Source organism: Peromyscus eremicus, chromosome 11 (assembly GCF_949786415.1).
Source record: "Peromyscus eremicus chromosome 11, PerEre_H2_v1, whole genome shotgun sequence".
In the NCBI taxonomy this organism is placed as follows: domain Eukaryota; kingdom Metazoa; phylum Chordata; class Mammalia; order Rodentia; family Cricetidae; genus Peromyscus; species Peromyscus eremicus.
Window position 1 is genome coordinate 29,171,304 of NC_081427.1, and position 24,301 is coordinate 29,195,604.

The 24,301-nt window shown below is 40.7% G+C and overlaps 1 protein-coding gene across 1 annotated transcript in view; it reads right to left on the reverse strand.

Moving 5' to 3' along the window:
- Window positions 1–24,301, reverse strand: part of Cplane1 (ciliogenesis and planar polarity effector complex subunit 1) — a 98,354-nt gene that overhangs the window by 17,664 nt on the left and 56,389 nt on the right. The window contains exons 33-46 of the mRNA XM_059276716.1: window positions 21,479–21,760; window positions 19,723–20,448; window positions 17,820–17,977; window positions 16,840–16,969; window positions 15,992–16,046; window positions 13,612–13,716; window positions 11,438–11,509; window positions 10,294–10,403; window positions 9,786–9,981; window positions 9,445–9,594; window positions 5,110–5,456; window positions 3,397–3,484; window positions 1,949–2,113; window positions 278–308 (exon numbers count right to left, since the gene is read on the reverse strand). Of these exons, the coding sequence (XP_059132699.1) occupies window positions 278–308; window positions 1,949–2,113; window positions 3,397–3,484; window positions 5,110–5,456; window positions 9,445–9,594; window positions 9,786–9,981; window positions 10,294–10,403; window positions 11,438–11,509; window positions 13,612–13,716; window positions 15,992–16,046; window positions 16,840–16,969; window positions 17,820–17,977; window positions 19,723–20,448; window positions 21,479–21,760 (2,615 nt within the window). The remainder of the gene's footprint in view (window positions 1–277; window positions 309–1,948; window positions 2,114–3,396; window positions 3,485–5,109; window positions 5,457–9,444; window positions 9,595–9,785; window positions 9,982–10,293; window positions 10,404–11,437; window positions 11,510–13,611; window positions 13,717–15,991; window positions 16,047–16,839; window positions 16,970–17,819; window positions 17,978–19,722; window positions 20,449–21,478; window positions 21,761–24,301) is intronic.

Here is a 24,301-nt window from a genome sequence, read left to right on the forward strand (position 1 = left end):
ACTACAAAAAGTGTAATATAGCCAGGCGGTGCTGGCACATGCCTTTAATCCCAGCACTAAGAAGGTAGAGGTATGTGGAACTCTGTAAATTCAAGACCAGCCTGGTCTACAGAGTGAGTTCCAGAACAGCCAAGGCTACACAGAAAAATTCTGTCTTGAAAAAAAAAAGTGTAATATAAAAGTTCACATTCATAGGAGCAGTAAAATTTCCATAACACATATTAACATATACATTTTAACACACAAATTTAAAATCATGAACTCTTAAAAGATTTACCTTTCAAATAATTCATTGCTGATATTCACACCTTAAAAAAACAAACATTGTTAATGAAAAGATTTAGTTCAATGATCAGAATATACTGCATGACAAATTGTTCAATAGAAAATACTTTAAAACTTTTAGGTCAGTATCTTTGTGTGTGTTCCTATGTGTGTGCATGTGTAGAGGCTGACAGCAAGTGCCTTCTATTATTCCCACCTTCCTTTTTGAGACAAGGTCTCACACTGAAGCTGGCTGCTTGGACTTCAGAGAATAAGCAAGCCCCAGGGACCCTCTCATCTCTCTCTCCAGCACAGCTGAGCCCAGCTTTTTATGTGGCTACCACAGACCCAAACTAGCATACCTGCACAGCAAGCACTACACCAACTGAGCCATTTCCCCAGCCCCATGGTCAATTCTTTTTTATTTTTTCTTTTAGGTTTTTGAGACAGGGTTTCTTTGTAACAGCCGTAGCTGTCCTGGATCTCACTCTATAGACCAGGTTGGCCTCAAACTCACTGAGATCTACCTGCCTCTGCCTCATGAGTGCTGGGAATAAAGGTGTGCACCCAGCTGGTCAATTGTTTTCAAACTTCCATTATTAATCAGAGATTTAGAAATGCCTGCATGTATGTCTGTATGAGGGTTCCAAATCCCCTGGAACTGGAGTTAGAGTTGTGAGCTGCCATGTGGGTGCTGGGAATTGAACCCAGGTCCTCTGGAAGAACAGCCAGTGTTCTTAACTGCTCAGCCATCTCTCTCCAGCCCCATAAAGAACACTTTAAAGTTGTTACTCTAATCCCATTTTTGGAACTCTTCCTTTGGAATGCCTTCAGAGGTAACTCAGCAGAGTTAGTCAGTATAATTCTCCATTCACAATGTGAAACAGTCACACTCAGCTTGGCATCTTCCTGCACAATCAGGGTCTCTGGGAAGCCTATGGCTGTTTCCAAAATTAAAATCTAACCTCAGTCAATCAATTATTTGCCAGTAACATTTTTTAAAAGAAATGGAAGTTGTAGAGGAGAAAACTCTAAGCTATTCTGACTGCAAAAGTGAGAAAATGGCATTGTACCTTTCCAAGAAGCCAGCCTGGAAGGAGATTCCTACTTACAGCATCAAAATTCTTATTTAAAAAAAAAAACCAACAGAATTTCTTTTCAAGCATACAAATCATACATTAAATACTAGAGGAAAACATTTCATTTTATCCATGTTTACATGGGTTACACAAGAAATGTTGTGCCTATCGTTCATATGACTAAATGTCCCTTCAGGACCCAAGAACAGCACTTGTAATAACAACGTGTCTCCAAATGAAATCAAACAAACAGCGGCACTAACCCTTTCTAAACTCTAGAATAATGAAGTTCCACCTCAGTCAACCTTAAAAAGGGCCCATGCATGAAATACAGCAATGTACGCAGCAGGGGCTCAACAAATAACCAATAGTACTGTTACAGATTAAAATGTAAAATTCTAGTAATTAGCATTTTGAATTTCTCAATTTTTATAAAAATCACATATAATTCTAATTACTATAGATCTAATGCTAAAATGTTATAGAGGTGTAATATGTGGTTGAAGCGTATTTACTTCACACACCTTCATAGCTGTACCCCTCCCAGGTATCAGTAACACTAATCCACACAAGAGCATGTAAACCTAAGGAGTGAAGAACAGTACCAGGAGAAGTGATACTCCAGTCCACGGAAGAGCAGACGGCTGACCCCGCAGAAGGGCACACGTAGGTTTTCTGGCTAGGGTGATTTTCTGTTACTGAAAATTCTGTCTCTGAAGTTTTCTCTGTATCATTTTGATCTTCCACATCTCCATGAGTCTGGAAAGACACTAATCCAAGGCATACATACAATTAAGAGAAAACACGAAGGGAAAATGTAGCAACTGCTTCCACATGACACACTCACGTATGAGATGCCTACAGTACATTCCACATGACACACTCACGTATGAGATGCCTACAGTACATTCCACATGACACACTCACGTATGAGATGCCTACAGTACATTCCACATGACACACTCATGTATGAGATGCCTACAGTACATTCTGAAAGCTTTCTACAGTACAGTGAAAGAAAAGATAGGAGACCACAGCAGAACAGTCAGATTTGAAAACAGTTTTAGATATTGAAAATAGTCATCAAAACTAGAATAATAGTGAGTAGGTGGAACAAGAAATGACAGGAAGCAGATTTTAGAAGACAGATTTAAAGGAATACTAGTGAATACACCACTGAGCCCTAAAGATGAAGAAATCATGAAACATTAAACACACATACGCACACAAAAGACACAACCAGGACTGGAGTGATGGTGCAGCAGATAATATTTTTGCTGCCAAGGCTGACAACCTCAGTTTGACCTACAGGACTCACAAAGTAGGAGGAGAGAACCAACTCTCTCAAGTTGTCCTGTGCCTTACAGGCATGCACCCCCCACCCCAAAGCAAATAAACATGTAAGTTTAAAACATTAAATTGACAAGGTCCAAACACATTTAACAGGCATTTTTAGAACAGAGGGAGAAAAAAGGGTGATGGACACCACTCAAACTTCTGAACATTAACCCTTTGAACTGGAGAATCAATCTACTTAGGTGTAAGATAGAAATTCACACCTAGACATTGTGTCAAAAAAGAAAAATGAGTAAAAAGTAAATTTTAAAGCAACCAGAGATATTAAGACAGCAATTAGACTAACAGCATATACGCAGGGTACACTCAACAAACACTGGGATAACGTCTCTCAAATGACCAGGGAAACACTAGAATTAGAGAAAAATGAGAAGTCTGCAGTCAGCTATATACTATGACCTAAAAATCACAGTAAAGCTAAGCTGTTTTCAAAGACAAGGATAATGTATCACTCACAGACTTGGAAAGAACTAATAATGGAAAGGGGGGTGGAATCTTTGAAAAAACAGATACAAGATGCACGCATGGGGTACATACACATACATGTAGGAAAATACCCATATAACGTAACATAAAAATAAAAAATAAAAGATTGGGTATAGGGCAGGGAGGACTGGCTTCAGCTCACATGAAAAAAGTATTTCTAGTGCTTTTTTGAAGCCAGGCCTCAGTACCAGCCCAGGTATGCAGCACAAACCTTCTTCAGAAATGCTAGCGGCTTTTGAAGCTAACGGTTTTTCAACTTCAGGGCCAGAAGACAATTCAACGTGATCTACCAGTCCAGCCTGTGGAAGAAAACAAACACAGGAAAACAGCTGCTGTAAATGTTATACCTTTTGATAATGTCCAAATATCATAATTTTATGTATATCTCAAGCATTTAAAAACACTACAACAAAATGAGAGAAAACAGGATAAAATCTAGTGTGACTAATTGTCAGGATCGTGAAGAGGAAGTTTGTACTATCTGTAGCAAGGGTTAGGAATGACTTCACATGGTCCCGCATCGGGGAGAAAGTTAGCTACCATCATGATAGCCTTCTACATCCCGATGAGGAAACAAGGCCCAGGGGTGAGCGATTTCCACAGTGACAGGTCATGGATTTCAACTCAAGCTCTTAAGCTTCCAAGTTAGTACTTGTTCACAGTGTCCTGGGAGTCCCCCGTCTCTCCAGGTCTGCAAACTGGTCTGTTAAACTTGGCAAATCAAAGTGTTGAAAACTGGAGATGAAGGAGGAAGGGGAGATGACATTATGGATATATGAAAAAGTCCTAGGGAAACATTTTATAAGCTTACTTAAGAATATATATAATATACATGTGTGTGCATATACATATATATGTGTCTGGATTTAAATATGCTTTTACTACTAGTTCAGAAGACAATTTCAAAAGAGGGTCTTTGAAGAAAAGGCCATCAAGGACTTCTGATGCTCAGGATTCATTTGGCCATATCCAAGTTTGTGGTTTAAAAAAAAAAACAAAAAAAACATAAAATGACTACTACATAAACTGGGAGGTGGTGATGCATGCATTTAATCCCAGCACTCAGGAGGCAGAAGCATGCAGATCTCTGAGTTCAAGGCTAGTCCTGTCTACAAAACAAGTTCCAGGACAACCAGGACTATATGCAAGAAACCCTGTCTTGAAAAACAAAACAAAAAAAGAAAAAAGAAAAGAAAAATCTTTGAGAGGAGAATGACATTGAACACAGTGTTTTCAAATCACATTCTGGTTAGTAGCTCACACATTTCTTTCCTGCAGGGAGCATGGGCTCCCTACTTAAAAGCTATGGCAGCTGTTCTCAGCTGGGGGCCATCTGAGTGCCATTTGACAAGGTTAGGGAAACAATGGCTGATTGTTATCACTTGGGTTTGCTATGGGCACCTAGTGAGATGGGAAGACAGATTTACCTGGAGCCAGGAGGGAGTGCAGCTCACTGGGAGAGCACCTGCCTAGTATGTGAATGACCCCAGAACCACAGAAGAAAGAAAAACAAGTAATTATGTAGCTCGGTGTTCTCAACCTTCCTAATCTGCCACCTTTAATACTGTTCTTTGTGTTGTGGTGTCCCCCAACCATAAAATTATTTTCGTTGCTACTTCGTAACTGTAATTTTGCTACTGTTATGAATCATAATATAAATATCTGCGTTTTCCATGGTCTTAGGAGGACCCTGTGAAAGGGTCATTTGATCCCAAAAGTTCACGACCCACAGGTTGAGAACTGCTAATGTAGCCTGTCAAAAATGCTGTTTAAAAAAATTCTAGCTTAAATTCCCCCCCATTATTTAATAAAGTCAGATATCTAAAATTATATCATATTAATCATACTATATATTTAAAGACTTGCAGCCATCACCACAGGCTGCACACCGCCCCCCAAAGCACTAGAAAATAAGAATAGATACCTTTTCCCAGTGTAGATTCAGTACTTCTGGTGCAGGGAAGTCCTGCTCTATGTTCTCCACAATGGTCTGCACTGTTAACAGCTGCTCATCCATCTCCTGGAGTTTGGCAGTAAGACGTTCTAACTTTCCAGCAGCAGGTCTCGGAGTGGGGCGAGCAGCAGGCCTCGGAGTGGGGTGAGCAACAGGGCTAGGAGTAGGGTGAACAGGCCTTGGAGTGGGGCAAGCAGCAGGGCTTGGTGTGGGACAAACAGCAGGCACATCCTGAAGCAGGGTCCAAAGCAGAGATTGTTCCCCAGAGTCCAATTTTGTGCTCTGTTCCTTGAACTGGAAGTTTGGTTCTAGCAGATCTAAACATTAATCAGAGAAAAATCAGCATTAATTATACTTAAGATAAGGACAATCTCATTTTAAGCCAATATGCCATTAGTTTCCAAATCTCATTACTAGTTAAGACACTTACAAATTCATTTCAGTTTCTAGACTGCTGAAGTTTTATCTCTGTAGTAAATTAAACATCTGAACTATGTAGTACCACAAAGCTCTACACACACAGCAATTTGAATGTCACCTTTATCCCTTCTTACAAACTGCTACTGCATCAAAAAGCAGCTTCTGAAAACCAACAGCATTACACAGTAAAAGCTAGACTCAGTGTTGGTTACTACGGACTCCAAGCAGAAAACATCGCAAGACAACGCATTGCTTCTCTTCTAGCTGGCTGCCTCTTTCCTGGTCCCCAGCTAGGGAACAGCTCTACTCTTCACCATGTTTCCCACGCCAGAGGCCTGAGAGTAAGCCAGGGTTGCTAGCCTTCCTATTCCAAAGTAACATCAAGCACTGGTGATTCAGCCTCCTCCATGTCTCCATCTTATACTGCTTCGTTGGTGATTCAGAATACAGACCTCAAATAAAACCCTACTTTTCTCCTGTCTAGTCTGTCATCCACAATGCCTAATAGGACGAATTAGAAACACAAATTTGATAATTTTTCCCCAAAACCTTTCCATGTGCCTCTAATGCCTTCACCTTAAAGGCCTAAATGTCTCAGTATGTCTAACAATGGCAGTCTTCCCTCCACCTCCAAAACTTCAGCTCTTGCTACTGCCTTCAACAAATCTGAACTTCCCAAACCCAGCAGGTGCCACAACACTGCACTGTTGTGGTCATTCCTCTCAGTCTGATGCACTTTCTCCCTCCATCCAAGCCCCCTTGCTGAGGAACATTCCTTTTCTACACTACGAATATATATCACTCTCACTGGTTAACAAAAAGCTGACAACAGGCCGGTAGCTGGACAGGAAGCTAGGTGGGAAAGCCAACCTGAGGATGATGGGAAGGAGGGCAGAGCCAAGGAAGCAGGACATGCTAGAGGACAAGTAAAGTCACATGTCACGTGGCAATACATAGATGAACAGGAATGGGTTAATTTAAGTTGTAAGAGCTATTTAGTAATAAGCTTGAACTATTGGCCAAGTATTTACAATTCACATTCAGCTTCTGAGTTGGTTATCTGGGACCGGGTGGTTGGGGCAGGAAACTCCCATTTGCATCCCCTTTAACAATCACTGTTGGTATCTCTTCTTAAAATGGCCTGTCCTCTGGAGTAGATTAGATGCTGTGTTGCTCAGTCATCACCAGCCCTCTCAGCACTTACACGATGTGTCCTGATAATCCTTTACTCATCTGTCTTCCTTTCCCCAGTCACTGCCCACAGGCTGACAACCTGCTATTACTTTTTTACTCCTAGTATGGGTCCCTAAATGGTTACAGAATGAGAAATCCATCAAAACCAGATTATTTTGCCCTCTGTACTTAGCTCACACAAGTTTTATGAAGGCCAAGTTATGCAAGGAAGTGCTCTGAAACATGAGTTGTTTGATAGTTTCTGGTCCTGGTCCTGGTGAGCCTTCCCAGGAGAAGATGTTATCAGTGTTGATATTGTCTCACTCCCATTTCAGCTTAGCTCATATTTCTTTATTATCTGACTATTGGTCCCATTTATCAGCAGCCTGAAGTGATGTAAATAAGCAGGCTACCTTCGATGAACACACCTTGTCCATATGCCGTATGGCAGCCTTAAATGCTTGGTATAAGATTCATCAATCAGGGACAAGAATTGAGCCAATTACTAAAGTCATACAAGGCTCAAAAGAACCCTTTACTGACTTTTTGCAAAGACTGACTAAAGCTGTAAATAGAGCGATATCAGATGAAAAAGCTAGACAAGTACTAGTTCAATCTTAGGCTTCTGAAAAATGCTAATTTAGAATGCAAAATGATAATTGTGCCTTTAAAGGTCAGATCAGTACCCATAGAAGAAAGAATCCAACACACAGTCAATATTGAGTCTCATAATTATAATGATGAGGCTTGGATAGGAGAGGCGATTGCCAAAGGCCTGAAGAGACATCAAAGTGCCAACATTTAATTGTGGTAAACCAGGCCATATAAGAAGAAACTGTATATAGGGCACTCCTAGAAACAATGTTTCTTCTAGGAATAACCCAAACAGAAGTCCCTAACCTTCTGGATTATACAGAAGATGTGGCAAAAGCCAACATTGGACCAATGAATGCAGGTCAACCAAGAGACAAGTAAGGTGATCCTTTACCATTGGGAAATGCCTTGAGGGGCCTCTTGCAGGCCTCCAAGTCAAACATGGTCCAGTCATTCCCAGTCACTGTGGAGTAAATGCCTCCACAGAACAGTTAGAGGATCCAATGCCTAATGTATAAAACCATACTGCTCTGGATGATAGAATAGCTTTGAAAGATGAATCAAAAATTCCAAGAAAAACCATAAAATGCATACTTTGGCAGATTTCCATAATGACCAAAGACAAGGGCACTAATAAATAACATTACAATTGAAGGTTTATTGGACACAGGAGCAGATGTGACTATAATTACACCAGAATCATGGCATCTGAATTGGCCTCTTTAGAAGGTAGATGTTCAGTTCCTAGGAACTGGAACCCAATCTCAGATAAGACAAAGCACAAGATGGGTTGAATGCATAGGGCCAGAAGGACAGAGGGGAAGATTGAGACCATATGTGGCTAATGTAGCTGTGAATCTATGGGTTTATGATCTGTTACAGCAATGGAGTACCCAGATTAACATTGCTCCAATCTCAGAAACAAACCATAAACCAATTCATGTTTCCAGGAATAATATTATAAGACACTATAAAAAAACCAGTCACCGACCATTCAGGCTGTATGAAAACAGAGCACAACAGCTGTTGAACTATCAGAGGTACCAACAGCCCTGCCCTTAAAATGGTTAACTGACAAACCTGCCTGGGTTGGACAGTGGCCTATGACATCAGAGAGACTACAGGCCTTAGAACAGCTGGTTCAGGAGCAGTTAAATGCTCAACATATTGAAGAATCAACCAGCCTATGGAATTCTCCCATATTTGTTATTAAAAAGAAATCTGGAAAACGGAAAATGCCTACAGATCTGAGAGCCATAAATAAAGTGATTCAGCCGATGGGCTCTCTACGGCCTGGAATGCCTTTAATCACCCTCAGGAAAGATCTGATGCACATAGATTTAAAGGAGAAAATACAGTAGAAACCCAGAATGGCCTTGGCACATAAGGGAAGGAGCAGGTTGTGTTTAGGAATATATATGCTTAAACATATACACACAGACATGAACAATTAATTTAAAAAGAGGTCATAAATTTGAAAGAAAGCAAAGAGGGTATATGGGAGTATTTGGAAGGAGAAAAGGGATAGGAAGAAAAATTATATAATCATATTATAATCTCAAAAATAAACAAACAAAAACCCTGAGTTACTAGTTGGCTACCATGTCCATGTATTTATTATGTGCTATTACAGAATTTCCTACACATACATTTTATCATTTGTGTGTGTGTGTATGTGATGGTAGGGCAGACGGTGTGTGTGCCACCATATATGTGTGGAGGACAGAGGACAATTTTAGGGAGCTGGTTCTCTCCTCCTTTCATGGGATCTGGGATTGAACTTGGGCTATCAGGCTTAAGAGCAAGAGTGCTTTTACTGGCCCTGAATTTTCCTTCTTTTCAAAGATGAGAATTCCTTTTAAACATCAAAATACTAAAGGACTCTGACAAGATGTTCATTTTCAGCCTTATTAGCTGTAGAAAGATGTGTATAAGTAGACCTGAAGTCTTCTTGCAGACTACTGTGGGTCCCAGGCTTGGAGCCATGGTTGAACTTCATTTATATACTTTACCCATTTCTCTTTAAAGTGCTTTTGAAATGATCAAGTAGCAATACTTCTTTCTTACATAACAGGAATCTAGGGAGGGTGGGCCATGCAGCACATCCTGGCTATTCACCTCTGTCCTGTTGCCTGTCTGATGGCATCACTGAGGAGATCCCAGGCTCCTTGACTTCCATAACACTTGGTCTACAGCTTTTCTCATCCAGACAGGATTGAGTCATTTTTGCAGGCTCAGAAATTAAACCCAGAGTAGAACTTGCAGATTCTATCAAGAACATAAAAGATATACAAACACTGACTGTAAATGTCTAAGCCAGGCAACTGAGAGGTTAATAGAACATTTCTAAATGTCAACATGAGCATGAATCTAGAGATCTAGGAGATTTTGGGTAAGGATAACAGTGCTAAATACATCTTAGTGTGTTTAACTTATTTTAACGTGGGAAAAAATATTACCTTGACCCTCAAAAGTATGAGGGGGAACAGCATTAACAACTGAAGCTGCCATACAGTGCAACTCTGCAGACGACGGGACTTCTGGGGGATGGCTCTGTGGCTTGATAACATCATCATCTGAAGGTTCTTCATTAGCAGGTAACTCCAACAGATCATCAGCTTCAATGTCAATCACATCTATGTAAGTGTGTCTAGCCTGAGTTAAACACATAGTAATCATTTTTTAAATTTTAGATGACTACAAAAGGGGTGGTGGTGTTAATTCGTCATCCTTATTACCAACAAGCAAGCATCTGCATGCCTAACTTGGAGAAAGCAGCGATATGTCAGAGCTTTCTAGTTTACAGCACTATAGGGCATAACACTTAAGTAACTTTTGTCCTTTCTTACAAAGCCATGCACATTTTTATACTAATTTCACCCATAAAATGGGGTACTATATGGATGACCATAATGAGTTTGACACAAGATTATTATTAAAATTCAATGGACAAACCAAGGCTATTACCAAATGAGGTGGGGAAGGAGACAAAGGTTTCTCTGATATTCCAGTGGGAAGTTTGACATTTAGATATATATCTGGAATCATGAGCTGAGGAACATTCAAACGTTCATGGCCTGGAAATTAGGAAAATCAGAAATGTTAAACATGTCTGTAGTCATTAATTTTCTAACAACAAATCTGTAACAAAACAATATAAAAATGTGTATTTTTTAAAGATCTAAATAGAAGCTTCCTAGGTATAAATATATTAAATAAAATTAAACCAATTCTAGTCTAAGGGCCATTTTTCTATAAGGAAATTCATAATCAAAGACAAAGGACTACCCTTATGAATAACATACATGGATAAATAAGGTATCTAAATTTTGTAAAAAAAATTACAATTTCCTATTTCTATTTTAAATATATTAAATTATTTTACTTAAGAAAAACACACATATTAGCTACACTTTAAAAACTTTCAATAGTTAATTAAGTTTCACTGAGATATAATTCATACTCTTAATAATGGGTTTAGGATAATTACAGGGCTCACTGCGAACTTTTACAGCTTAAAATGTTGGGGGCTGGAGAGATGGCTCAGCAGTTAGCCCTGGCTGTTCTTCCAGAGGATTCAATTCCCAGCACCCACATGGCAATTCACAACCATCTGTAACTCCATTTCCAGGGATCTGACAGCCTCATACAGACATACATGCAGACAAAAACACCAATGCACATAAAATAGGAATAAATAAATCATTTCTTAAAGATAAAAATAAATAAGAAGTTTTGACATCTGAATTTCACCAGTTACTTGCCTCTTAATCAATAGTAAATAAAAAGGCTTTCCTGTATAGAGGTAAGCAGACGGTGAAACTCTGCTTTTGTTCTAGGACTCAAATCTATTTTTCTACCATTTTGTTTTTAATAAAATACTACTTGAAAGTTCATATGTAAAATACAATTCATGTCATATTGACTTTACTGAAAAACTGCTAATGAAGCTTTGAACTTAAATCACAGGTTAGCTTTAAAATCTGAGAAAAAATAAAAACATTTAAATTGTCATCCTATCTCTATGAAGCCACTTGCTTGGTTAAACTGTTTTCTAGCTGACATAACTGTAATAAGTCAAACTTAATCTCAGAAAACAAAGAATTCACACCTGAGGTAGCAGAAATGACTTGTTGATTTTTACCACTTTCAGAATCAACTTCTTGGGAAGTACCTTCCTTATCTTGAAGTAAATTCAAATATATGAGGGAAAAAGAAAAAATAGAAAAATAATTTCACAAACACAAGGAAATTAAATATATAAATACAGATAATTAGTGTATGTAAAAGGTGGTGGGAAAATAGATTTCCAGCTTACTTTTTAATTTTTAAATCTGAGTGTAGATTTTACTTTATTTTATTTAACTTTGAGACACGGTCTTACTACACAGCCCTAGCTGACCTGTAACTCATTATGGTGACCAGGCTGGCCTCAAATTCAGAGATCCCCTGCCTCTGCCTCCTGAGCTCTGGGTTTAAAGGCATGAACTACCATGCCAGCTAAGATCCTAATCCTTAAAAAAAGCAAAGAAAGGTCAGGAGTGGTGGTGCATGCCTTTAATCCCAGCACTCAGGAGGCAGAGGCAGGAGGATCTCTGTTAGTACAAGGCCATATGGATCTACATAGCCAGTTATGGGCCAGCCAGGGCCACATGAGATCCTGGCTCAATTTCCCTCAACCCAAAGAGAAGAACAGAGAAGAAAGAAAACAACTCTAAAAACTGTGTACACATCAATGCGCTCAACAATCAGAAGCTGGTTAAATATTTGATGGCACAACCGCCAAAGGAACATGCTTACAGAATACTCTTGGCAACAGAAGGGGATGTTTAATGTAAGTAGAAATCAAAGAAAATGAAAAGGACACAAGCCCAAAGCCTTCCTGAAAATAGGCTAATTGGTAATTTTCAGATGTGAGGCGACTACAACATTATTTTACATGACAAAAAAGGTGTTCCATGCCATCCAATTTTCTCAGACTTAAACAACTAATTAACAACATATTAAGGATTATTACATAATATCAAGTATTTTAAATACCACTTAATTAGCATTTATTAGTATGCATGAACTATGCAGTAATATTGAATACACATATGCATCACCTTCAACACTGCTGCAAACATACCGTGATGTCAATACAGTGTAAAGAAACTGCATGTTAAGATACATTATGAGAGTGTCTAAAGGTAACAGGAAACAACCAACATTGGGACATGACAGTTAAATTCTCACGGTAAAGTGAGAAATATGGGAATACCCAGGGACCAGGAGTTCAGATAGTATGAAAGGACACTTTTCCTATGCTCTGTACCTGGCTTTGTGAATGTATATTTCATACTTGTCACTGCTTGCTTGCTATATTATATCAGTGAGTACTTAAGCATTTATAAGAAGACAATCAGAGGAGAATCCTGGGAAAGTTCCGTACACTTCTGCTCATGGACACTCACTTGCCCTCTCAGACTAACCACAATCTGGTCGTCTTCCCACGCCAACTTCACTAGCCAGAACCCCAAGCCTCTCATTCTAGGGCTGCATTTCCCGTGAAGGAAGCTCATGGCTAGGGAGTCTAATTCACAACATTCTTTAGACTCACTTGAGATCTTCAACACATTAGCAGTGAAAATCTCTATTTGATGTTTTACTTAAATTATACATTCAGTTTATCATAAATGCTATTTCAGGTTATCATAAATGCTATTTGTAATTTTTCCTAGGAAATTAAGGAGAATAACGTGGAATAAGTAACTAATATCACATAATTTAAAATTCCTTTTAAATCACTGTCTGAAAGAAAAAGTATGGCTGGGCTTTGGTGGCGCACACCTTTAATCCCAGCACTCGGGAGGCAGAGGCAGAGCCAGGCGGATCTCTGTGAGTTCGAGCCCAGCCTGGTCTCCAAAGCGAGTTCCAGGACAGGCTCCAAAGCTACACAGAGAAACCCTGTCTCGAAAAACTGAGAGAGAGAGAGAGAGAGAGAGAGAGAGAGAGAGAGAGAGAGAGAGAGAGAGAGAAGAGTATAAATACCTTATCAAAGTTTTAAAAGATGTTACTTTTTAATTATGTGTATGTGTTAGTATATATGCTGCCTAAGTACAGATACCCACAAAGGCCAGAAGACTGCATCAGATCCCCTGCTGCTGGAATTACAGTCACTTGTAAACTACTCAACATGGATGCTAGAAACTGAACTCGGTCCTCTGGAAGACAGCAAGTGCTCTAACCACTGAGCAGCTATGTCTCCAGCTGTAATACAAACTTTTTCACTTTTCAAGTATTTACCTGGGTCTGTGTTTGTACTTGCATCCTGACTTCCCACAGCTTTCTTTCGTACAGAGGCCAGGAAATGAAGTCCAGCTGAAGTATTAACATCATCTTCTAACATTTCTTAAATACAATGAAATATGGACAGCAATCACTGAGAAGCCAACATGTTATTGGAAGTACAGTAACTAAAGGTGTGTGTTGGGATGTTATCAGAATGCATTTTCTACATGAGGTGCTGTATAAACTACATCTTAAAGACACAGTGAATCAAACGAACACTCGTAGAGGACACCGTTTGTCAGCCCAGAAACCTAGAGCCTTCTCCTCCAGCTGTTGAAGGTCCAATGGAAGCATGTGACCAGACCTCCTGTAGAAAACTAACCCCACCTGTGGAAAGTAGCGCTGAATGAATCAAACTGAAGACCATCAGATAAGGTTCTGTAGCAGTTTAACAAAGGAGGTAAGAAAGGCTGGGACGAGAAACTGGGTAAGAAGGCAAAGTAAAAGGCAGCATTTGGGGGTTGTTTTTGGGTTGATATTAATATAAATGGAGATCGAGAACACAGAAGGGAAAAACAGTTTGGAGAGGAAAGACAATGAATTCCGATTTCATGAGTTACAAGTGGTCTTTCCCCAAGCAGAGAAGCTCTGCAGGAGCAGAATCAAAGTCCTAAATATATTATGGCAGTCTGAGTTGGAGTGAGATTTTATAGGGAGATGGCCTAAGAAGACCAGATGGAATAAGAGATTAACAATTACACATAATAAATTAGGTATAATAACAGACATAAAACAATCGGGCGTAATAAACACATATTTGGTCTTTGTTCTTAGTTTCAGGCAGTTTTCTACACCTTTAGAAGCTCTTAAATAAGAGCGAGCTTTTTTATTCACAGCAACCAGAGTTGAAGCTAATGAGGTAACTCCTGGAAGATCCCTAAACAGCTTCAGAGTCAAGGCTGGTCAGGGGAGGAGCCAACTACATTGTTAAGGGGTTAGCACCTACCATACCCCCACCTGTGGAAAGGTGAAGACACTGAAGACTGATTTCAATGAATGATTTAACTAAGTATACAGGGAATCACCAAAGTGTTGTTTGGTATAACACAATACACATCCACTGGTATACTACACATTCATTAAAAATGGAATCATACGAATGACACTGTTCGGAACTGACACTCGCATTTCTAACACACATATATTTTCTATGACAAATTCAATGCTAGGCATAGTCACCCATAACTCCCTTATTTAGGCCTTTGACATTCCGATTAACTATATCACTCTACTGCAGAGAGCTTGGCAGACTTTCTCTGTACAGTGCCATGTAGGCGTATGTAAGTCTTCGTAACAACTCCTTTACTTTGTTGTGGTCTGAAAGCCTTGAGAGGTTATGTTACAATGAAACTGTTCATAAGAGCAGGCATGGTCTCGATCAGGCCTATGTCAACCACTACTCCACTAGATAAGAAACAAAGTATGAAGACCCTCCTCCACCTTGTCAAACAGAACAGGAAAGTAGCTGCGGTGGCTGGGATAAGAATGGCCCCACAGGCTCATATACTTGAATGCTTAGTCATCAGGGAGTGGAACGGTTTGAAAGGATTAGAAGGATGGGAGGTGTGGCCTTGTTGGAGGAAGTGTGTCAGTTGGGGTAGGTTTTGAGGTTTCAAGAGCCCATGCCATGCCCGGTCTCTCTCTCTCTGTCTCTCTCTCTGTATGTCTCTGTCTGTCTGTCTGTCTGTCTGTCTGTCTCTCTCTCTCTCTCTCTCTCCCTCCCTCCCTCCCTCCCTTCCTCCCTCTCCTTAGATCAGGATGAAGATCTCAGCTACTGTTCCAGAGCCATGTATGCCACCATGCTCCCTGCCATGATGATAATGGACTGACCCTGTGAAACTGTAAGCAAGCCCCCAAGTTAAATGCTTTCTCTTATAAGGGTTGCTTTGCCAGGGCATTAGGGGTGCATGCCTATAATCCCAGCACTCAGAAGGCAGAGGCAGGCAAATTTCTCATTTCGAGACCAGACTTGTCTACAGAGCCAGTTCCAGGATAGCCCCGCCTCAAAAAAACCAAAAAAAGTCCTGTGGTGAAGGAGTCTCTTCACAACAAGAGAACACTGACTAAGACACTAATTTAGTCTCAGTTTTACATTTATTTTTTACATTTATTTCTTTCCTCGCCCACCCTAAGACAGAGTCCCTCTGTGTAGCCCTGGCTGTCTTAGATCTTGATTTATAGTCCAGTCTGGCCTTGAACTCAGAGATCCGCCTGCCTCTGTCTCCTGAGTGCTGGGATTAAAGGTGTGCATCACCACCGCCCAGCCTTATATTTATTTCTAAAAAGCTGACTTAACATTAAACTTAGACATTATATTAATCATGTGTATACATACCAAAAGGAATTTCAAATTTTTCCAAAGGTTGAGAATCACAATGTCCTAGTTGTTCCTAAATGGAGCCAAACAATCAACCTATTAATAACTCAAAGGGATTTATTATTTTTGAAAAAATACAACTAATAGCTATGAAGATTGAATTCTTAGTGACAGGTTCAATTCCATCATTTTAGGCCTGTTTACTCTGTCAAAGCAACTGTACAAGAGTTCATGTAATCCACAAGTCAAGCAATAAAAAATAGTATTACCAATTTAATACCAAGTACTAATCACTATGTACAAGTCTCTGTAGCAGAGCAGACTTGACACTCAAACTGTACCCTATCCTCCTAAAGTCTTTAATGGACTCAAAAACATTTAGTACCTCTAGACAGGCCCATGAGGACTAAAGGAAAAAGCAAGCCTTTAAACATACATGAATGGAATTAATTATCTCTTTAATTTTTTTCCAAATTCAGAATGAATACTTAAAGAGATTTGATTTACAATATAGGTTATATAGCAAATCTACCTGGATAACCCTGGAGACATCTCAGCCTCCGACAGGAAATGACATCATCATACACTGTGTGCAGTAAGGCAGAGAAAAGCCCAGAGTGACTTCGTGCACAACAGTCACCAGCCAGATGCTCTGAGCTGCACTTTTCAGTTTGCCATCCAGCTGTTTTTCCCATCCACACTGAGTGTGTCTGTTTATGGAGGGAATCAGCAGAGCTCTGTGTATTATGATGGCCAGACCCTCAAACCACAGCATGAAACTTCCAGCAGCCAGGCTACACAGCCACCAAAAAATACCAAAGGGTTCCACGCAAGTTAGGGAAGAATCTACTGAAGTTGTTCTGTACCTTGGGTTCCATGATGACCTCTGACCCATTACTAATGAGGGAATCCTCTGGTCGGAAACTAACACTTGGCTTTCTTCTTGTCTTCTGAGCTCGCTCTTCTTGTAACTCTCTTTCAGCTCGTCTGCTTTGCCTGCAGAAGACAACAGTATAGAACAGGGTTTCCCTTATAGTACCTTTAGGTTCTCAGTTGAGACTTGGTACTTGAAAACAAGTGCTGAAAATCCATCTCACTAGATTTAATTAAACTAACAAGATATTCTGCTAGAATACAATTACAGGTGACACTGAATTCTGATTTGGTCACTAGAATGTGGGAATAGATGTATACCTTTTAAGCAGTTTTCAAACTCTGTGTTGCATATTAGAAGCTTGTACTAGAAATCCTATGGAACCTCCACTAAGCTCCTTGAGGAGGCTAACTAAAAACTCAGCAAGGAGAGCTCATCATCGGAAAGGGCAGCGATGGCAAATTCAAACATGTGTTCTATGCACACAGCACACTAATCAACAGTCAAAGGCTCTCCAGTTAGTCTTGGGCAGCCTCACTTGTACATGCACATTTCTTAGTGCCTGAAACACTTCATACCATCACCTACTCTCTGCTGCCTTGTAACGGTCTGAAGGATATATGGTAAAGCGGGTAAAAATAAATACTGGTTTAAAGTGTCGAACTGTTCATGGAATTTTACCTGATCCCAAAGATTAGTGCTATAGATTAGTGTTTATTCTGTCACAGGAACATGGAGAAAAATGCTCCAGCCCATGAAAGGTAAGAGAGAAAACCTTAAGAGAAATGGAGAGGGAGAAAAAAGATAACATTTCTCACAACAGGAGACATCTTTTGTCACTATGAGATTAGCTTAAATACATGGTAGCAGACAAGGAAACTACTAACTACATTGCTGTGAAGGAACTGAAGCGAAACATCTTTACGACCTTGGTATACAACATTATCAGATAACATTTCATTCAGAACTTGCCTCTTCTTCCCTGGTGTTATGTTAGATGGTTCCATGTTGACCTTTAGAAGCTGAACATGACCAGAATCACCTTGTGCAAATACATTATGTGCTAGTTTTTGCTGGCTTCTTTTAAATGCCATGAGGTTTTCAAGTGGGATAAGTTGGGGCTTCTTGTACTACAGAGAGAACGCATAACAAGTCAAATGTATAATTATGTTGAAAAAAACAAAGAAGTATTTGTTTAAATTAAACTAAGACATATAAGAGACAGAACACATCAAACTCAACAAATTGACTTGGACAGGACAGGAAGAAGGACTATCCATATTTTAGACAATCAGAGAGGGCCATTAACGTTTCATATAGGTGTTTTTACTTTCTCCCCTGAAGACTGACTCAGGCCCTGAGCATGCTAAGTCAGTACTTGACCACTCAGCCGCACCCTGTGCCCTCAGCTGAGTTGTCTTGTTTCCGAAATAAAGTCCCCATCTTCTAAATTGCAGTCCATACAAAATCCTCCTCCCTGAGAGAGAAATATATGCCTGGCATTTAACTGAATATAAATACAAGAGGCAGGATATAGTGGCTTAAAGACTACAGATGAAGTGAGCATGTCAGCATATGTTGATAATCCCAAACAGGGTCAGGAGAACCTGGGGCTCAGAATATTATTCTAATAAAAAAAATCTGTAAAAACTATTCTCAAAACGCTAAAATTTCCGCATCCTTAATCCCCTCTTCTGTCAATAGTATCTTCCGAAAAGGAGGCATGGTTAATACTTCTAATGAACAACCATTTCTCTCCAAAGTAGCACCCGTGAGTAGTAAAGCACACCAGAGAACACGTTGATTACTACAAACTGATAAGTCAGAGGCTAAACAGTCTGAACTTCATAAATCTAAGACAGCATCTTGGAAGAGGATTTGGTATATTTATAAGGCTACCATCTCACTACACGGGAAGCTACTGACAAACTGGCATGTGCTTAAAATTTTATCTGAAACAGATCTGAAGATGACCATATCACAATTGCTAGAAACTTCAAACACTATATGCACTTGCCCCCCCCCCACAACCTGGTAAATTTATTTTACTTATATGTTATGTATGAAAAAAATATGTATGAAAGAGTGTAAATTCTAGTATTTATACAAAATATCTTGAATATTTAAAATGTAAAATCATTTTATGCTATTGTCTGTAACAGAAGATTTACCTTAAGAAACAGGCTGACAAACAGTTCAGCAGGTCAAGTGCTTGCTGCCAAGCCGATGATTTGACTATGATCCCCAGAACCCACAGGGTAAGAGTGAACTAGCCTCCACCAGCTGTCTCCTAACATTCAACCATGTGCTCATGGTGTGCACATGTATGCACACTGTGCTGGATAGTCTTAGGTCACCTTGACCCAATATAAAATCATCCGAGAGGAGAGAACCTCAATTGAGAAAATGCCTCCATAAGATTGGGCTGTAGGCAAGCCTTTAGGGCATTTTCCTAATTAGTGATTGATGGGGAAAGGGTTCAGCAATTGTGGGTGTGCCATTCTTTGGTTGGTGGTCCTCGGTTCTATAAGAGAGCTGGTTGAGAAAGCCATGAGGAGCAAGCCAGTGAGCAGCACCCTTCCATGGCCTCTGCATCAGCTCCTGCCTCCAGGCTCCTGCCCTGTTTGAGTTCCTGTCCTAACTTACTTCAATGGTGAATTTTTAGTGATGTGGAAGTGTAAGCCAAATAAACCCTTTTCTCCCTGAGTTGCTTTTGGTCATGGTGTTTCATCCCAGCAACAGTAGCCCTAACTAAGACATATACCCATATCCAAAATAAATACATGTTAAAACATGTTCTTGAGCTCTCATAGAACAGTGTTTACAGCATGGGAAAATGTAACAGCTTTTCATTCATCATACAACAAGTCATTACCGTGTTCTCCAGGGGCAAACATGAATGAAGTAATGATAGCTGTGGATACTGTTTTCCTTCTGTGTCAGATCTGGTAGGTACTGAGGGCAATCTACTTGATGCTCTTGATGGTGATGAGAATATATAAGGAGGCTTAAATTGCAGGTGTAATAAAGGAAGTCCAAAAGAATTCTGAGGAACTGTCTCAGGGGGCCCTGGTTTAACATCAAACACATTTTCTGGCTTTATAAATACTGCAGAATCCTGCTGAGGTGTCAAGTATTGTTGTCCAACATATTGATCCAAGTTCACATGCTTAGGGATGTCTCTGAGTACAGCGTTATAGTGGCTTGAATTTGAATGGCATAGGGAAGTGCTGTGCACCATTCTCTGAGACAGAGGAGGCTGGCAAGAATCAGATAATTCCCAGGCCTTTTTTGGTTGGGCCTGAGGTCTGAAAGGAACTTCTGGAATTCTTCCTAGAGGTAAGGAAATGGGCTTGAATTCATGCTTGGGCTGAAAATGAAGCAAAGGGAAAGCACTCCCAGGGGCGACTGTCGGGGCAGGTGGAACCAGCTGAGGGGCCTTCTGCACAGCAGCAGGTGTGAACAGAAGCTGGAGGCCAGTATCTCCGGCAGGAGCGGGAGAAAAGGAAGAGGGTTCAAAGCTCTGAGGTGCTCCACTTTGTCCTCTCAGCTTAGGTTGGCCATCTAACTGACACAAAGGAATACTCCCATGTGGAATATCCTGAAAGAAAAATAATAATATATAAATTTAGAATATATTACCAATTTTTTTGTAAATGATATTATGTATGTGAACAGACAGCATATTAGAAAAATTATTAAAAAAAACATTTATTCAAATAACCAAGGACAAAAATGCTACCGTGTGTGTGTGTGTGTGTGTGTGTGTGTGTGTGTGTGTGTGTGTGTGTGAGAGAGAGATGATTAGCTTTAACTGTTTTTTGTTTTTGTTTTTTTGAGACAGGGTTTCTCTGTAGAACCCTAGCTGTCCTGAACACCAGGGTGGCCTCAAACTCACAGAGATCCTCTGCCTCCTGAGTGATGAGATTAAAGGCGTGTGCCACCCCACCCGGCTATCTTTAATTGTTAACTTGACAGAAACTAGAATCATGAGGGAAAACAGTTTCAGTGACACTGTCTACGTTAACACACATGGGAAGACCCTGCCCACAGTGTGTGGCACCATTCCCTAGGCACGGGGGTCCCCAGCTGTGTAAAGGTGCAGAAATGGCGCTGAGCATAAGCAAGCAAGTCAGGCGTGTACTCATTTCTCTCTGCTCTTGACTGTGGATGTGATATGACTAGATACCTCAAGTTCCTTCTACTTGGACCTGAACAATAAACCACAGCCTGGAACTGCAAGGTGAAATAAACCCTTTCCCCTCCAAGTTGCTTTCTGTCAGGTTATTTTATGACAGGAACAGAAGAAAACCAGAACAGAATGCTTGAGAGCCCACGTGCAGGTAGAGACACGGGACCACCTTGGTCGTCACTCTTCAGGTGCCATCCACTGTTTGGTTTTGTTTTTTATTATTCTAAAACGGTCTCTCATAGGCCAAGAACTCACCAAGCAGGTTAGGCTAGCCTGCCGGTGAGCCCAGGGATCTGCCACTACCTCCTGGGACTGTAAGTGTGCACTATACATGCCTGACTTTTTTTTAACACTTGTTCTAGGGAATGAACTCAAGCCTTCAAGCATTTTGCCAACTTAGCTGTTTTCTCAGTTCTAATGATATCTTTGTATGAATTACCTGTGTGTTTCCATTACTCTCTTGATCAGGCTGGCTGATTCCTTTGTGGTCTGGTGGGCTGTTCACGCCAGGCTCCCTGGTGCACTCTCTCATGGACTCTGCTTTAGCACAAAATCTCTGTCTGCCCTTGGCTTCAGTACAACCACTCCTTGTGGGCTTTGATGCTTGATTTTCCCCAACACGCACAGGTTGAACCTGCGGAAGAAGCTGATGCATGTCTGGGAGATTAGCGACAGACGGTCCTACTATTTGCATTAGGCTCAGGAAATTGATCTGTTGCAGCTGGAATAAAACAAAACAATACTTTAAAAACAATGAAAAGGCCAGGTGATGGTGGCACAAGCCTTTAATCCCAGCACGTGGGAGGCAGAGGCAGGCTGAATTCTGAGTTCCAGGCCAGCCTGGTCTACACAGTGAGTAGTGAGTTCCAGAACACAGTGAGTTCCAGGACAGTCAGGGCTACACAGAGAAGCTCTGTCTTGAGAAACCAAAACCCAAAACCAAACCAAGAACAAAAAAAAAAAAAAAAAGCCAAACAATGGAAAGAAGTTAAGGTATCAGCAAGAGCCACATTCTCAAACGCTGAGTGAAAAACCAAAGCAGGAAGGCTTTTTTAAAGGGGAGAGATAAAAGTGTAATTTCCTGTCATCTTGAGACATGAATTCTGACTCGGGAAAGAAAGAGAGGGGACTATTTGCACAACTAACTTACGTAAGATATTCAGGGGTAACCTACTGGAATGAGATGATGCTTCAGAGTAAGTATGTTCTGAACAAGTTTTCAAAAAAGGAAAGAGCAGAGCAACATAAGAGAAGACTGACGGACTAGATGAAAGGTAAAGGCAGGCGCCAGGGGTTCCAAATTTGCTGAATACAACAATCACTCAGTGGCATTAAGAATTCCCAAAGACCACATCACATCTCATACCAGTACCAGAAGTCTGAAGATCAGAGCTAGGATCAGTATGCATTGAAATGTGTTAAGTTGTCTACGTGCAGAAAAGCTTGACAAGAACTAGCACTGATATCAGCTCAGCGGGACAAAAGGCAGACACCAGGTTTGCTGAGAGGCAGGCTACAACTGTCAACCTGAAGCATGTATGCCTTTTAGGACCTGCCAATCAAACCACTCTTTGCTCAGCTCATCCTCCACGGTTTCTGGGTGGAAGCCTCTTTCTTTCTTTTAGGATTTCTTCCATTTTTATTTGTATGTGTATGGGTGTTTTGCCTGTATGTATGTCTGAGCACCATGTGTGTTTGGTACCCTCAGAGGGCAGAAGAGGGCATCATATCCCCTGGAACTGGAGTCAGGGATGTTTCTGAGCTACCACATGGTTTTGGGAATCAAACCCGGGTCTTTTAAAAGAGCAGTAAGTGGTCTTAACTATGGAATCATTTCTTCCACCGCTAGAATTTTTATTCCTAAGATCTAAGTGGTGTTTGTGTTATGAGTCCAGGAATCAACTCTGAAAAACACTGGACTTGCAAGAGTATAGTGGAAAAGTACTAAAGATAATGGTTGGTGGTGGGGTTTTCTAGACCAGCAGAAGAATGCCTACTTGATGAAACAAAGCAACAGGACAGCATGACAAGTTTTCAAAATTATACTTTTCATCCAATTATAAAGAAATATACAGCTGTGGATGAAATTCAGGGGCAGAACACTCACCTGGCATCCACAAAGCCCTGAGTTTGATCCCCAATGAAGAGGGGGGAGGAGGAGAAAGAAGAAGAGGAGGAAGAGGGAAAAGAGGAAGAAGGAGGAAGGAAGAGCAAGCAGGCAGGCGAGGAAGAAAGAGCAAGCAGGCAGGCAAGCAAGACAGTTCAGCAGGTGGAGGTGCTTGTTGCCAAGTCTGACAACTTTGGGACTGTCTTAGTTAGGGTTTCTTTTGCTGTGAAGGGACACCATGACCAACTCTTATAAAGGAAAAACATTTAATTGGGGCCAGCTTACAGTTCCGAGGTTTAGTCCATTATCATCATGGTGCAACATGGTGGGTTGCGTGCAGGCAGACAGGGTGCTGGAGAAGTAGCTGAGAGTCCTACATCTTGACTTTCAGGCAACAGGAAGTGGTCTGAGACACTGGGCATGGCTTGAGCAAAAGAAACCTCAAAGCTCGCCGCCACAGTGACACACTTCCTCCAACAAGGCCACACCTCCTAATAGTGCCACTCCCTATGGGGGCCATCTTCCTTTAAACCACCAAAGGGACCCACATGGTGGAAAGGGGTAACCAACCCCTGCAAGTTGTCCTCTGAACTCCACATGCATGCAGTGATGTGCACACACACGCACACACACATGAACACACACAAATATAAAGTTTAGAAAAGAAACAAAGAAGAACATATTACAAGAAAAGTAAGTCAGTCTAAAAAGAAAATATCTGATGAAATACATTGGGATGGTCACTTAAAAACTAATAGAAAATAGCATTTATACTCTGGCCTCCAAAGATAACAGCATTAACCTTATTGTGTATGTCTTTTCAATCTGTCTCCATATTAAGTGAGCTATCTATCTATCTATCTATCTATCTATCTATCTATCCATCCATCCATCCATCCATCCATCCACATCCATGTATGTGGTGTATGCATGTGTGTGCAAATGCAGGTAGACCTGTCCCTGTGTGCATGCGTGAAGGCCAACGGTTAACATCCCATATCTCCCTTGATCTCTCTCCACCTTTTTTTTTTTTTTTTTTTTTGGTCTTTCAAGATAGGGTTTCTCTGTGTAGCCCTGGCTGTCCTGGATCTCACTCTGTAGACCAAGCTGGCCTCGAACTCACAGAGATCTGCCTGGCTCTGCCTCTCGAGTGCT